This window comes from Stegostoma tigrinum, chromosome 10, assembly GCF_030684315.1.
Source record: "Stegostoma tigrinum isolate sSteTig4 chromosome 10, sSteTig4.hap1, whole genome shotgun sequence".
Lineage (NCBI taxonomy): Eukaryota > Metazoa > Chordata > Chondrichthyes > Orectolobiformes > Stegostomatidae > Stegostoma > Stegostoma tigrinum.
Genome location: NC_081363.1, coordinates 29,676,899 through 29,694,243, shown reverse-complemented (window position 1 = coordinate 29,694,243; position 17,345 = coordinate 29,676,899). Strand labels below are relative to the sequence as shown.

The following is a 17,345-nucleotide window of genomic DNA, read 5'->3' as shown; positions in this document are numbered from 1 at the left end:
TTTAAATGGTGCCTGGTTATGCAGCTGAGGTGCTGTAACCCACAGGGGCTGTGGACCAAATGCTGCAAAGTGGAATTAAACTGTGTGGCTGCTGATGACACGATTTTTCAAGTGATTTTTCTTTTTCTACCGCGCTGTAAACTTCCTCTGGTTTTTCTCCAAAATAACCCGTGTGTTGATAAGTAGAGACCTGTATTTATTAGGTACTTTTCAGGATTTCCAGAAGCATTTTACAGCTAATGACATTCGTTCTAAAGTGTAGGCCCTGTTATAATGCAGGAAATAAGCAATGAGACAATGATCATTTTTGTTTTAGTGTTGTGTTGATTTGAAAGAGAAATATTGGGCAGGGTTACAGGAGTACGTTCTCTGCTCTTCTTCTAAATTTTCACATAAAATTTTTTGTGTCCATTTCAGGCAGTGGATGAGGTACTCGGTGTAAAATGTCACCTGAAAGATGTCGTGTATATCAGAGGAACACTCTGTCAGTACTTCACTGGAGTGTCAGCCTTGACTTTTGTGGCCTAGTGTCAGGAGTGAGGCTTGAACCCACGATTCCATTTTCTCTCAGAGCATGTGATCAATTAGGTGAAGCGGGAAGCCCCTTTAACTCAACATAAAAACAAAAATCTGCAGATGCTGAAAATCAGAAAGTACTGCAGAAACTCATCAGGTCTCTGTAGAGAGAAAAACGGAACTAACATTTCTAGTCCAGTGAACCCTCGTTGCTGTTTCTTTCCCCAAAGATGCTGTCAGACCTGTTGAGTTTCTCCAGCAGTTTCTGTTTTAGGCCCCTATAAACTTTATGTGCTGGCTACGTGGAGCTCGGAGGAAACGTGACCCACAACCTTCTGGTTCAGAGGCCTAAGGGGAAGAAAGATATAATGTTCCTAATCTGTAACAATCAGTTTTCTGTTAACTGGTAAATCCCTGGGTTCTTTGAGATGTTTGCATCGTGAATACACATACATCAGGAAACCACAGAAATGCCAACAGTGTTTTTATGTAGTTATTGTTGGTGTGTTATTATTATGTACTTCAAAGGAACAAACATGATTTCGAAATAAATCACTACATGTGCAAAAATAACTTGCATTTATGTCACACTTTTAATCTGGCAACATAGATGAAAATTGACACAATGAAAAAGAAAGTAGCATTGGGGCAGGTGACTGAAAGCTTGGTCAAAGAGCTAGCGTATAGGAAACATTCTAAATTACAGAGAGAATTGGAAAGGATTAGGGAGGGAATTCTTGAGTTTTAGGCTGTTCCTTCTGGTGGTTGATGGTGAGGAATAAAAGGAGTAGAGATGTCCCAAGAGGAATGCTGAGTTGTTACTTTGTTTATTAAGAGACAAATTAAAATTTGTTTCTGTTTGGTTATAGCAGAGATCCCACAGATAAGTGCTAGCGTTTTAATAGAAATGACATGCTGTAGGGGTAGAATGCTGGACATTCAGTCTCTATCCAACCTGGTTACTTTTACCCCAAACCTCTTCTCTCCCTTTACCTTTAAGATTTGGCACTGTAAAGGAGATACTCTGATGTGCAAGGAACCAGGTTTAGTTCTCAAGTGTCAGGGCTGTGGTAGTTAATTTCGCTGAGCTATTAGACTGTGGAGTGCATCACGGTATATACAACAAGTATCAGTTCGCATTGATCAGGAGTAGAAGCCCTAATCCATCTGCACTTTTGAAAATCAGACCCTCTAATGTTGCTCAGATTAAGATCTGTAATTTCAGTGCAGGTTGATGATAACCTGAATGATCAGGAGTAACCAAGGTGTGAAATTAGTACCATTGGAGCCTGTTGTTCAGGCTTAGAGCTCCTTACTGCTCCAAAATTGAGTCTGTGGCGCCTGCTCCCAGTTTTGTGGTCAATTGTGCCGGATGCCATGTTGGTTAGTGCGTACAGTAACCATCCATCAGAAATAAGCAGACAAAGTCTGAACGAATTGTCACACAGCATGCCACATTGTTATGGTGCCAGTGCTGACATTTTTCAAGTCAGAGCTTCAACTTAACACACTGTCCTAACAAGTTAGCTCAATTGTCTTGACGGCTGGTTTGTGGACAGTGCAGGTTCAATTCCCCCACTGGATGTGGTTACCATTTGAAGGTCCCACCTTATCAATCTCACCCTTTGCCTGAGGCATGGTGACCCTCAAGTGAATCCACCAACAGTTGCATCTCTCTAATGAAAGAGCAGCCCAGTGGTCCTCTGGGACAATGGCACCTTCACATTTGTCCTAACTGTCAGAAAGTTGAAGTTGCATGCAGCAAGAGGAGGGAGCCTGCCCACTCTTATGGCACTATTTAAAGAAATTACCAACTAGTTGCTGGTTGACTTATTCTGGCAGTTGCTATGATTCTACAAGGACCTGATGCTTTCTAGAGTTTCAATTGCCAGTGTTTATGGGGAGTACAAGTGCTGAAGGATATTTTGTTGACTTTAAGATTACAGTACAAATCAAAGATGGTTGCATTTAGTAGGTCTGCCACTTGGCTTACATCCTGTTGAGGACAATGAACAAAAGGTCATCTAGAGCAGGAAAAACTGCTCATAGACCACATGCCCACAATACTTAGCGACCAATAATTTCCGTCAGTCGACACTCATGCATAATGTTTATGGGTACCACCTCGCCCTCACACATTGTACACTGTAAATGTATAGCCTCACAGCTTGCACACATTGCCAGTAATTCAATCATGATAGCCAAGCATGTTTTACAATTTTCACTGTAGTTTGTCACACCAAGGTTGTTATTACCACTCCTGTGAGGGCATTAAACATCTTGTGCCATTGCATTCCGTTCCTCTACATATTGCCCTCCAATCTCCCTGCTTCCATTGTGTTTTAATATCCGTAACTTTAACTCTATGCATAGAGCCTTGCCTTGTACACCTTATTACTGTAGGTTGGGAACAAACTTATCAATTTCAGGTTTAGAATGAAAAATGAATTTTGTATCAATAGCCCTTTGCGAAAGAGTTCCAATTTCAGCCACAGTTTTAGAGTGGAAATGTTTCCTATTTCCATTCCTTAAAGCTTTGCTTCTGAACATTTTTAAAAATTTTGAACTTATCCCTAGACCACCCAAACAGAGGAAGAAAACATTCCAACTTTATGTTCTCATTAATATTTGAAAAGTGTGATCAAATTATTAGCTTTTTGCAATTTTGGAAATTATTCTGTTTTCACCAATACTCATCCCTACATTGAAATCAATTTGCCACAGATTTGTTCATTGTCTTAATCTATCAATATCTCTTTGAAATTTATGCTTCCATTTATCTTTTTACAATGCTGCTGAACTTTTTGAGTCATTAGCAAATTTGAATATGTGGCATTGCATCACATCATCCATGTTACTAAAAATATAGTGCATTTTGAGGCCCCAGAACAGATCTCACTGTGATATCACTGGTACTGTGTGACCAAATATATCTGTACTCATCCGCTGCTCAGACAATTTTTGAATCATGTCAATAATTTGCTTTTACTTCCATAAACTTCAACTTCAGCTGACACCCATGTATTAGATTTCTCAATTTCCTTCTGGAAGCCTATGTAAATTGTATCCGTAGAAATTTCTCTACTTTGTCACTCTTTAAAAACCACAATCAGATTTATCAGGCATGACCTATCCTTTACAAATCCATGAGCTTATCAGCTGAACCTCTGAGATATCCCTTCATCCAATTACTTAATTCTACTAATTTCCTGACGCAGATGTCAACTAACTGGTCTTTAATTCTTTGGTTTCCCTTGCTTGCTTTTTTAAAAGAGTAGAGTGATATACACAATTTTCCAATCGAAAGGAATGGGTCCCAAATTGAGAGACTTAAAATCTTAGTTATTGTTGCATGGCAATGTTGCCATTCAGTTCCTGGTGATTAGTGCCATTACTTTCTTCATTTCTCCATTTTACTTATGTTAATTTTGAGTTGAGCCTTATCGTTGATTCAGTTTTAATTTCCTTGGGATGTCCAGCGTGCTGATTACTTCTCAAACATTAATTACTTTAGAGTATTTAATCAGCATGTTTGCATATGGAGTGCAGGAATATAGGACAAAAGAGCAGGGGTGGGACTTTTAGTCCTTGACCTTGCAGATCATGGATGATATCCAACCTCAACATAAGTTTCCCACACTGACTCTATATCCCAAATGCCTTGATAGCTTTGATATCTGTTCATTGAGAACATAATTGCCATTGTTTTTCAAAGGACCTCCATTTCTCCAAATCACTTTTTATTTAACTCTATAAGTGTAATGTTTAACTCTATAAGTGTAATATTGATAACCCCTGCAAACTTCTTTACATGCTCCCTTTTTATACTGCTCTTTTTCTGTTTTCATTGTTTTCTGTTCTTTGTTACCTAAGTCTTTAGTCACCCATGGCTATTTTATTTGATTAGTAATTATCCGTTAGCAATCCAAATAGGCTGTATATCACATAACATATTTCTCTGATCGTCTGTTGTTTTTTTGCCCAGATTTCCCGAGTTTAGTGTATCCAGTATCTGCCTTATCCAATTGAAGTTAGCCTTACCTATAGCCTAATAACTCTTCAGATTTCTCCTGTGTACACATTGCATTGAACTCAATCATATTATGCATGTTAGAAATGTTTATGTACAATTAAGCTGATATTTAACTTCTGCTCATTAGAATAAAATGTGAAGCAGCTGCGTGCTTCCATAGAATCCCAGCAGTGTGGAAACAGGCCATTCAGCCCAACAAGTCCACGCTGGCCCTCTGAAGAACATCCCAACCAGACCCATCCCCCTACCCTATCCCTGTAACAGTGCATTTCCCATGCCTAATTCATCCTTGAACACTCGAGGTAATTTAGTAGGGCCAATCCACCCAACTTGCATATCTTTGCTCATTTCATATTTCCAATGTGTAGTGTTTTGGTGTGTGGCATGCTCCTCAATTGGCACTCAGAATTATTGTTGCTGAAGGATGCAGTGTTGGAGGCATAACTGTGGCAGGGTAACTGGAGACAGTGTGTCCTAACATTCACTGCTTCTATCAAGTTATGATGTTGGGTCCCCAGCTGATGCATGCAGCCAATGAACAATGCTCTGACTGTCAGTTGTACGCAGCAATCATTCGATTAACTAGAATGTACCAAAGTTGGCATGCCGCTGTGGTACAGTGAGTGGCTGTTAGTTATTTATAGAGTGCTATGCCCCACACACCCTTTGGAGGTGTCCAATTTTTCCCCCACTTGAGAGTTTACCTCTCAGTGATCAGGGCAGTTATTGAGCCTAATACTTTAAATTTAATTTTAGAAATATGTGACCTGACCAAAAGTGAATACAACCTCGCTTTTCATGTCACTATATTATTTAAATGTCTGCAATGCTGAATCCAGGGACAATTGTGTGAGGGAAAACTATAATCCAAACCAGACTGAGGCTTTTTTCTAGAATAGACCTGCAATTGTTATGGTTAGGCTTACAAATATGATGGATGAAACTTCCCTCCAACTGATATATATGTATTTTTATGCCAATAACCAGAGACATATAACACAATTCATTTGTTACCTTCTCAGAAAATCTAAAAAAATTGCCGGCAACAGACTTACTGTTTCAGTTATGCTGGAAAGCTGAATGCAAGCAGTGTGGCTTTTCAATGGATTGGCTTTGCTGTATTCTGTGATAGAGTACAAGGGTTCTCCGTTGACCAAGGTCAGGATGAATCTTTGTGAGAAGCCATCAAGTAGTCCACTCAGTCTTTCTGAAATGCTTTTATATCACTGTCCTGTTCCTTAATTCTTAACAATTGTGGCAGCAATTACAATGAAAACACATTTCCCTAAAACCAATGTATCTTTCTGTTAACAGACATGGTCCTGATTTTGATAGTCTGCTGACAGCTGAGAAAACAGACAGGTGGACCCACAGGTTAGGGCACCTGGGCCAACAGTTTTTTTGCTGCCAAGCCACCCTCCCCTCCATGATTGTAGGGGCAATGGGAGAGCTGTAGGATGGGTTGTCCACCTATAGGCCCATTTAGGCCACTTAACAGACAATTAATAGCCAACTAAGGGCTGTACCCCAACACTGCTCCGATATAATGGTTAATGGATTGCGCGGTTCCTGAGCTTGCAACATCAACCAGTTGTGCCCCCACAGTCTTCTCTTTCCATGTCCATCTTCGCACACCCTCACCTGGCTAACATGGTACCCAATTCCCCCCTCGATGGGGGCCTGCAGTGAAATCCAAGGAAGGTTTCACATGCAGCTGAATCTCTAGGTAAACCAATGAACATCACCCCTGAGGTCAATCTGCAGCACCAGCAAAGGCCACTATTCCTGATTAGCACAGACGGTGTGCAAAGCCACTAGTTTCTGATTGGCCAGCAGCAGTACAAAGTAGGGCATATGGAAATGGATGAAAGCTTCATGTTATGAAAATTAAAGGGAAGACTGTTGTGGTGCAGTGGTAATGTGCCTACCTGTGAGCCAAGAGATCCAGATTCATGTCCCATTCACTCTGGAAGTGTGCAACCACATCTCTGAACAAGTTGATTAGAAAATATCAAAAAATCAAAGGGCCATCTCCTGAAAAGTTAAAATGTGTCCTGTTGGATAAATGGAAGCTTGCCCCTGAAATTTGAAGTGGACAGTCCACATGCAGTATAAAATTCAGCCTGTGGCTTTAAAGCATTACTAACCACTGGTTTTCCCCTCACACCAGCAGATCCAACACCCCTGCATTCTAAGGGCCTTAGAGAGTTTTGCTTGATATTTGGAAGAGACAAAGTGATCAGAGGCAACTTGCTACACTGATAGGTGGTGAACATGATGTTGCTGATTTAACCATACCTTTGCCTTTCAACATCCCATGATATTGTGAGACAAACTTTGAGGACACGTGAATTTCACTCTTGCAACTGGCTTATTTCATGAAAAACTGATTGCGTCCTTAACACGTCAGAACAATGAAAAGGGAGACATCGAGCATTTTATGCTGCCACATGCGTACGTGCATTAAGGATTGTTTCAATCAAGTTTTTACAATACATTTGTTTTTAATTCTAAACATTTGCCGAATATCCACGAAATCTTTGTCAGTCAGGTTATGCAATGTGGTAGCAGGCTGCCTGGCCTTAAGTAAGATTTCAATGTCAGGGCCATCAATTACATGGAGTAGTTTGTTAGACATTAAGATGCAGCAAGAATTGTTTCATTTCTCTCTGGTGAGGCAGCCTCTGTTTAAAAAAAAATCAACTGAACCTTTAGCAGAACAAATTATGAACATAGATATTTGCTGAAAATAGTAAACTCTAAAATTTTGCTTTAAAACTGTGACCTATCTCCATGTATGGTTGGTCCAACTTTTGCAATGTGCCATTAAATTCTTGGATGTTACCACTGAACTTTTTTTGAGATGATTAGTTCAACCAGTTGACATTTTTGAATATGTATTCAGACCCTAGAAGGGGAAATCTTCATTTATCATTGTGAGACTACTGCAAGGCGTGGATATTTAAATATTTATCTAATTAAAAAGTTGGTAGTCACGTGGATTAGTGACCTTTTTAAAGTTGTTGATTACTAATATTTACCATTTATCATTGTAGCATTGATGTTAAATTTAAATAAGAGATTGGAATTATTATTAGACATTACTTGCTTGCTTTCCATATCTTTAGCAAATAAATACAGCCATTAAAAATTCTGACAAGCTTGTTGACACAGTCTTTTATTTGTAACATAGATACTGTACTTGAGAGGGAAAGACATAACAGTATAAGGATCAGATCTGAAGATCTGTAATGCACATATGTTAAATTAAGCGTCTTCAGTAATAGTGGTAGAGTCTCTGAAGCAAATATTGCTTAAATGGCTGCTGCTAATCAGTTAATCTTCCCCAGGTCAGGTCATCCTGGCCTGAATTAATCAAATCTTTTGTATCAATTCCAAATTATTTGCAAATGAACTCTTAAAATAAAAATCTCATATCTATTTTTGCTGGATTTTTTGGTACCTGGCTATGAGGAATATTACATAACAATCATTTGGTAGTATCAATATCCTGGTAGTATTTCTGGATTACTTCAATACCTGGTTAAGAGGGATAGTGTTTCTGTTCCAAAATCTCTGTCAAAATGGGCTCATGAATTTTTGCATAAAGTATTGAGAGCTTTTCTTCTGTTTGAAAGATGAAACCATTTGTACTCAGGGGGGTTAAATATGATGGATTGCCTTTCCATTGAATCTTCGAACAAAAAAAACGAGACCTGTGGTCCACTGTGTGAGAGTTGGCTGTTTGTTCAATTGTAAATATAATTCTTTTATACAGAAAATATACGTATGTTACATTACAAGGAGTCCTTGGACATTTTGCCATGTGGGAAGGGGGCCTCAGAAGCAAAGAAGTTGAGTCCCTGATTTAGAATACAGCTGGCTAGCTGACAATGTTGCTTTTTAGGCTCCAAAACTATTATTGAGGCCTGTTAATTTAGCTTAAGTGCAATGAACATCTTCAGATCTACTTCAGTTTATGTCTGTCACCTCTTGTAAACTGGTGAGCTGAAGCACTCTCATTAGATACACATGCCATTAAAAATTTCGATATTGCTCACTGAGTAGTGACTTTCTTCAGGAGTAGAAGTACAGTTTTCAAAGTATCGGCTTTACTTGTTTCAATTGCTGATCTCAAAAACAGAGTATGCATAGACCAGTGAATATAAACCACACCACAAATAAAGGATGTTAAACAGAAATGAAACAAAAACCACAACAGTGAATTTGATACGACTGCATGCAACGGGTAGACAACAACTCACTTGAGATTAACACTTAATAAAAGCACACAATGTGCTCAAAGTTCATCTAAAGATCAGCCATTTCTTCTGATTGTTTGGAAGAGAGACATCAGTTTTTTTTCACTTATGACACTTAACTCTAGGCATGTGAATAATGAACTAAAGTTTTTCAATTGTTTCTTGCCCTGGCTCTCATTGCAATTGTGGCTGTAATACAAAGACTCAAATATTTCACTGAATCAATTTTGGAAGCAATGCATGTTGCAAACCTGTTTTGAATTGGTCATATCACTGATGATTTCTCACAAAGTTGTCTGGAAGTCAGACTTCAATTTGGGAGCCTGTGGATTTCTGTTTTCATTCCCATTTGAAGAACCCATCCTTTGTATTCTGCTGCTGAACTCTAATGAACTGACATTCAGGATTTGTTTCTTCCACAGAAAGCTAAAATAGGAATAAGTTGCAGTGCCATTTTGTATTTGATTACATCAAATTACCTATTAAATTACAATCAAAGCACAAGCTGCAGTGCATTTACCAAATCCAAGAAATGACTAAGGAAGGTATTGCAAAATTACTTCATTCTTTATTAACTGTGAATTAATTGACCATGAAAAGTACTGGAAAGTACATATGTATAACCCAGCTGTATCATTGCTGATTCTAAGCCAATATCTGAGAGAACACAAATTTAATGTAAAATGGTTGTCATGTAACAATATGCCTATATAGTTAGCCAGTTTAATTGAGACCCAAAGATGAGTATTTTTCTTGCCTTAGTATCAATATTTTATTTTTTAATAAAAGTCCATGATGAAAGGAAAGCAGAAAACAGTTCCTACATGTGATCTCAATATAATTTAGTAAGGCCCTTTGAAAAAATTGACTTCATTTATTTTAATTCTCAAGAAACATGGGAACAGTAAAATGTTATTTAGCTCTCAAGCCTATGCAACCATTTAATGTGATCATGGTTGATCTGCGACTGTAGACCACATATTCACATTTGTCCTATATCCCTAAATTTCTTGGTTTACCAAAATCTGTCAATCTTAGATATAAAATTAATAACTGATGCAGTGCCAGTCGGTTTTACTGAAGAATTCCAAACTTCTAAAACTCTTTTTCATAGGTGGAAATTTATGCACACCTCCTCCCCACCACTCAGCACTCTCTCTCTCTCTCTCTCTCTATTCCTCTGCCCACGGATAACCATTGTTAGATGCAGTGAAATCAGATGCAGTGGCACTGTACGTATTGTTTACATGACTCACCTGGAATTCTAACAACAACTGGACATTAGGAGACTTCCCTGCCCTTTGGCCAACTGTATATGTTAATCTGTCCAGTGGCAGGATCATTATGATGGTTTCTTACAGGCTGAGGATCTCCAGTGTGGACAGTCTGTACCCAGTAGAAGCTCACCCCCAAGTAATTCCCTGCCATCTTGTATGTTCCATCCTGCTCTAACCTGCAGCACCTGGTCACGCACTCTGTGTTGTATTGGGGCCTGCCAGCCTCATGCCAATAAAATTCCTGATTTCTGTACTGATCTAGCAACATGTTACCCCTTCGCAAATTGCCTGCAATCCTACCAATGGCCACCACTCCCATTGGTGTTGTTCAGACTCGAGGGCAGCTAGGCATTTGATTGGCTATCTTTGTCCCAGATGGGGGTAGGAAACTCACACAGAGCCAGTCAGTGATCTAATGGCTGTTAAATAGCTGTGGTGATACCAAATGAGGGTGGGCTTGCCTCAGACTTTTCATCTTGGTGTAGTGCCACTGCTAAAACCAAAGGCATTTTGGGTAGAAGTATCTTTTTTAATTTCAGTTTTAAAAAGGTCCACCTCCAGTTCTTTAACTGTAACCCTTCCGGTACTCTCTAACTGCTGATGTTCTTTCTTTTGATCTGCTGAATCTTTCCAGCTTAAAATCTTAAGACTTTGATCAAGTCATCCCTTGACCTTCTCAAATACAGGGAAGCGCAATCTTAGATTGTATTATCCACCCTCACAAAGCCTGTTATCAAATCAAACCACATTGCACTTCTTCCAAAGCTGAACTTCCTCCTCCTCCTGCATTCCCTCCTTGAACAGAAAACAGGGATGTCTGTTGGATTGCTGGCTTTCATTTCAAAGAGAATTGAGTATAAAAGCAAGAAAGATTTTCTAAGGCACTGTAGACCACACCTGAAATATTGTGAACAGTTTTGAGCCCCTTTCCTAAGGAAAGGTATACAGCCAGTGGAGGCAATCCTGAAAAGATTCACTAGGCTGATCCCGGGCATGTGATATTCGGAGAGGTTGAGTAGCTTGGTTCTGTAGTCAATGGAGTTGAGAGGAATGAGACAATTTTATTGGAACATGCACGATTCAAGGGTCAATGCGGAAAGCTTATTTTCCCCTTGTGGGAGAGTCTGGGACCAGAGGGCACAATCTCAGAGTAAGGAGTCACTCATTTAAGACAGAAATGAGGAGGAATTTCTTCTCTAAGGGTGGTGAATTGGCAGAGGGCTGTCAAGGCTAAGTCATTGAGTATATCCAAGGTTGAGATTTTTACCTAGAAGGGCAGAGTTGAGGATTATCAAATCAGCCATTGAAAGATAGAGAGAGTCAAGGGCTGAATGGCTGACTTGTGCCCCTTTTGTCTTACGATCAAAGCCTTTGCAAGGATATATTACAAACAGTAGCACAGAAACATGTATTAAAGGATGACGAGGTGAAGGGATCCCAGCCTTGGTGGCGTCAGGGACAGTCAGGGACAATGAGAGCAGTTTGTAGGTCCACAACATTAAAGTCACTGAATATCTTAGACAGATGTTATAGATGTGCTCCCATTGGATCCCAAGTTTTGGATTGGGGGAATCCCTTAACAGCAGTTATTGGTTGGATTAGCCACATTAAGTACAATATTTTACAACACCTGCCAGCCTGTTTACCTGAAACAAATACAGATGACATTAGAATTCTATCTGGATGAACTGAGACTCCCTTGAACTCATAATGGGAAATTGCAGAAAATGGGGCATTTATTTTATTGAACTTAGTAATGAGATACTAAACAACCTGTTGTGATGATTTCATTGCAGCTGAGTTAAATTCTCTGGGATGTGTGTTTATCCTGTGAAAAGTTGAACTGTGTATCATTAAGCCTAAATAGGCAGCACAATGATGTCACTGTACATCTGTTTGCTGAGTCAACCTTGACAGTGTCAGACTCCAGTATCTCACTGTAAGTTCTCTAATTTCAGTACATTATTGTAAAATTATTGTTTTTCATCATTTCCTTCTCTCTCACTCTCATGCACGTGTGAGCACACACAACATACATTAAATTATATAGTTACCTTTTATCTTTCTTAACTGTTCTGTCGAGTAGCATCTACACTCTCAATCATCAGAGCAGGCCATCTGATTTATTTATGGTCAAAGAACCTACAATGCGTTCAAGAACGAAATAGTTTACTCAAACAAGTTAAAATGACAAGCTGTTGACAATTTCCCCAAATGCTTAGATTCCAATTACAATGTAACCTGTTCCAGCCATAAATCAATGCTTTCTGGCATTACCTGAACCACTAATTATGTGATTCCCCTGAGCAGTACTCATAGCCATTGATTTTCTGCATTATCTTTATTAACTAAATGCTTCTATTTTTCTCTGTTACAGAGAAATGAAGGGGTAATAAAAGGGCAAGGATAGTCTTTAAATTGAAATTCCTTTGCTGTTGTTTAATAGTTTCTCTGCAAGGAACCAGACATCGTTGTCCAGGTTCTTCAGCTTTCAGGAAGAAAGCACAAAGCATAGAAACTTCTAAAAATCATATAGGTAGACAAAGGACTTGGATCTCTGTCAAATTTCCTCCACCCATCTTCTAAGAAACTGGGACTATATTAGTTTTGCATTTAATTAGGAATGTCAAGTAATTATCCTCGATATGAACTTCCTTTCATCTTATAAGTAAAGTTTACTGCCTCATGTTTTACAAAATAATAACTATAACATCTGTCTAAGATATTCAGTGACTTTAATGTTGTGGACCTACAAACTGCTCTCATTGTCCCTGACTGTCCCTGACGACACCAAGGCTGGGATCCCTTCACCTCGTCATCCTTTAATACATGTTTTTAGTACCATGACGTTGACCCAGCTAGCTCAGAGCCAGCTCCTGGAATGAGCAGAACCCCTGACAGAGCTCCTTGATTGGACCAGGTCAGCAGCCCCAATCAGTGAACTCATATTCTATGAGGTTCACCTGGCTGACCTCGTTCCAATCACAACAGACCCCAGACAAAATATCTATGCCTCCCATTTAATAAACCAATATGAGACTTGCTGAAATCTCTGCAAATAGTAAACCATTGCATTCAGGCAGACTCCAGCATGGATCGTATGACTTCGTAATCTACACTAAATTTAATGCCACAGATCAAAAATGTAATATTCTTACAAGCCAAAAGGTACAATTCTAATACTTAATGATTTAATAAACTTACAGTTGTAACAATGTAGGGAAATGTAGGCTAACATTTAACTTTAGTGATAAATAGTCATAGAGACATGCAACACAGAAAGAGGCCCTTCCATCTAACTTGACCATGCTGACCAGAATTCCTAAATAAATGTAGTCCCATTTCCCAGCATTAGGCCCATATCCCTCAAAACCTTTCCTATTCATATACCCATCCAGATGCCTTTTAAATGTTGTAACTGTACCAACCTGCACCACTTCCTCTGGCAGCTCATGCACCAGCCTCCGTGTGAGAAAGTTGTCCCTTAGTTCCCTTTTAAATCTTTCCCCTTTCACCTTAAACCTATGCTGTCTAGTTTTGCTCTCCCCAACCCTGGGGAAAAGACTTTGTGTGCTTACCTATCCATGCCCCTCGTGATTTTATAAACCTATACAAGGTTACCCCTCAGCCTCTGATGCTCCAGGCGATATAGCCCCAGCCTATTCAGCCTCTCTCGAGAGCTTAAACCCTCCAACCCTGGCAACATCCTTGCAAATCTTTTTTGAATCCTTTCAAGTTTCACAACATCCTTCCTATAGCGGGGACATCAGAACTGCACACAGTATTCTAATAGTGGTCTAACCAATGTCCTGTACAGCTGCACAAGACTTCCCAACTCCTTTATGCAATGCACTGACAATAAAGGAAAGCATGCCAACCACCTTCTCACCATCCTATCTACCTGCAATTCCACTTTCAAGGAACTATGAGCCTGCACTCCAATAAGAACCTGCACTCCAAGGTCTCTTTGTTCAGCAGGACCTGACCACCAAGCATATAAGTCCTGCCTGATTTGTCTTTTCACATGCAGCACTTCACATTTACCCAAGTTAAACTCCATGTGCCCACTCCTCGGCCCATTGGCCCATCTGATCAACACCCTGTTGTACTCTGAAGTAAAGTTTTTCGCTGTTCACTACACCTCCAATTTTGGTATCATCTGCAAATTTACTAGTGCTACTGTAGAGAAGATAGACATTGGATTAGACTTGGATTGTTCTGAATGTCCATCTTTGCTGTAAAACGTCTATGATTCCATCAAAGTAAAGGTCTGATGTGAGAATTCATCTTGGTTCAGTTTCATTATATTTGTTCACATATGAGTGTATAGCATATGACTCGTATTTTTTTATTTTTTAATGTATCATTGTGTGTTTCTTTGTCAGGTTGATTTGGAGCCGGAGGGTAAGCTTTACATCCTGATAGATATGAAAGAGATGATTTCTGAAGGTAAGACCCTGCTTGTTGCTAAAACACTGCTGATGTTTGAATCTAGTAATATTTCTGCCCACTAAGTCAATTAATAAACCAATCTTCACCAGTTTGGTTTTTATTTCAAAAAGCCAATGGAGCTCCATATCCCTGTTCTGAACAAACAAGTCTTACAGTTTTCAGTTGATAGTCATTTAATTTATCATTTTTAAAAAAGCGTTTTTAATTTAGTAAGTAATTGAATGTATCAACAACACCTAGAAGTATTGTGGCCTGTTAATTCTGTAACCAATTACAATAGCATGCCAACTTTAAAGAGATGAGTCAATTCCCACAAGTTGAGCTAATACAATTAAGTCTTAAAATCTGAAGTTTTTTGAGTTATTTTGGCTGGAAACATATCAAAACTCTGTGTGTGTGTGTGTGTGTGTGTGTGTGTGTGTGTGTGTGTGTGTGTGTGTGTGTGTGTGTGTGTGTGTGTGTGTGTATCAAAGCCTGTTATGTCTACAAAATATTGATATATTGAATACCATGCAATTAATGACAACATATATTTACAAAGTATGTTTATCATAATTAAAGATCCCAAGGCACATCTCAGGAACAATGTAAATCAATGTATGACACTGAACCCTATGTCACATGGCATCCAGATATTAGGACTACCCCAGGGATGGCAAAGTTCAGTTGTGATACTAAGGATACTTTCACTAGTAAGGGGAAGTTAGAGGTCATTTTAGAGGTCAAAATATCTTTGACAGAGGTAAAAGGGAAAGACTACTTCATGTGGTGGCACTTGGGGAAGGGTTAGTGATGAGGAATCATCAACTTGTAGAGTTTGAGGAAATGTGAGAAGAGATTTTGCTGTGAATTTTTACAGTGTGGAATTTTGTATCAACACAAATAGTGAGAGAAGAGACCATTATTTAAAGGAATAAATTAGTAGCTGCTTGAAACAAAGGAGGATATAAAAGTGTACAGAGAGCAAAATGAAGGGATTTCCCCAACAAACAGCAGGCTCAGGCCTAATGGGGCAAATGGCCTAATTCGGACTATAGAGCCTCTGTGGTTGTAAAACAATAGTTTGAAGAGAGTGGTCCTTGACCTGCATTGAAAGATAATGCACACTGTCTTGCCCTTCTTCTATTTTAACACAGGAAATAGAGACTAAGTCATGGAAAATGTGTGATCTGAGAGAGATCTTTATTAGCAATGCTGACTGGAAAATTCAGAAATAGAAATATTCCTCATAATAGCCATTGGCCTATGCTGTTTTTACCATATTTAAATAGAATTCTTAAACAATAATGACTTTCTAATCCTTCACCTTAATAAAATCCAGCCACTGGACTAACTTGGGAGCATTATTGGTCAATTAACACCAGACGAAGGGTGTCGGATAGCCTTCCATTGTTGACAGTTATGTTCACACAGCCACTGTCCAGAGTTGTGTTGTATTTATACCTTTGCCTTGAAGAGACTTTATCTTTAAGGACTCCAGCTGGCAATATATGTGAGACCACAACCTTTTTATCTCTTTTATGAACTAGAATTCCCCTCCTAAAAGAGTAGACTGGTAGCCACTTCCTCTAGCTGTCAAAACATTTGCTGAAGTTCTGAAGGAATTTTGCTGAACTCAGACTATTAAACAGTTTACTGAGAGACATGAGATTTCCACAGACATTTTAGTATCAGCTGTCAGCCGTTTTATCACCGTAATGTCCAGAATGTTTTTTTTTAATTAGCTGGTCGTTATGTTCCATTACTTCTTTGGAATGTCTCTGATTCTGGAAAGGCACAGCAGCAACCATCAGCAAGTGCACTGAGACGAGCTGGCTCATATTTAGTTGTGGAAATATCAACATCTCATACGGCCTCATCCTGCAAAAAAAAGTAAAATACTGTGACTGCTAGAAATCTGAAGTAAAAACAGGAAGTGCTGGAAGTACTCAGCAGGGCAAATCACCATAGTGTCATAGGACTGCTTTCTCATTAAAGGAGGAGGAGAGGGGACCTAATTGAGGTATACAAGATAATGAGAGGCATAGATAGAGTTGATAGCCAGAGACTATTTCCCAGGGCAGAAATGGCTAGCACGAGGGGGCATAGTTTTAAGCTGGTTGGTGGAAAGTATAGAGGGGATGTCAGAGGCGGGTTCTTTACACAGAGAGTTGTGAGAGCATGGAATGCGTTGCCAGCAGCAGTTGTGGAAGCAAGGTCATGGGGTCATTTAAGAGACTGCTGGACATGCATATGGTCACAGAAATTTGAGGGTGCATACATGAAGATCAATGGTCAGCACAACATTGTGGGCTGAAGGGCCTGTTCTGTGCTGTACTGTTCTATGTTCTATGACTGGTGATGGTTTAACCTGAGGGTCACCATACCTCAGGTGAGGGCAGGTTGGAGAAAGCTGGCCTGGGAATCAAACCCACACTGTTTGCATAACTCCACATTGCAAACTAGCTGTCCAGCTAAATGAGATATCCAACCCTTGACCACCAGTAGCGCTTGTCAAGAAAAATATAATGTTTTGAGTTGAATATGACTGACTTTTAATTTCTGTGATTCAAAATGTTAACTATAATTTTTTTCTCTCAATAGCTGTTGCCAGAACTGCTGAGTATTTCCAGCACTACTTGTATTTATATTTACAAAATTCTGCGCTCCGTAGGGTAATGCATGCAAAGAAATACCACCCTTAAGATGTTTTCCTTGCAATGAAATATTGACCTTCTCCAAGGTGTGAATCAGTCACCCCAACAGATACAAGAACTCCTCATTGGGAACAGGGCTACATAATATTACTAGAACTTCACTCAAACC

General features: G+C 39.3%; 1 protein-coding gene across 2 annotated transcripts in view; it reads left to right on the top strand.

The window, feature by feature from the left end:
- Positions 1–17,345, top strand: part of prkcha (protein kinase C, eta, a) — a 239,013-nt gene that overhangs the window by 59,591 nt on the left and 162,077 nt on the right. For both annotated transcript variants that reach the window (XR_007248298.2, XM_048538173.2), the window contains exon 2: positions 14,474–14,537. Coding sequence is in view for 1 of the 2 variants with exons in the window: in XM_048538173.2 (XP_048394130.2) it covers positions 14,474–14,537 (64 nt within the window). In the remaining variant the exon portion in view is untranslated. The remainder of the gene's footprint in view (positions 1–14,473; positions 14,538–17,345) is intronic.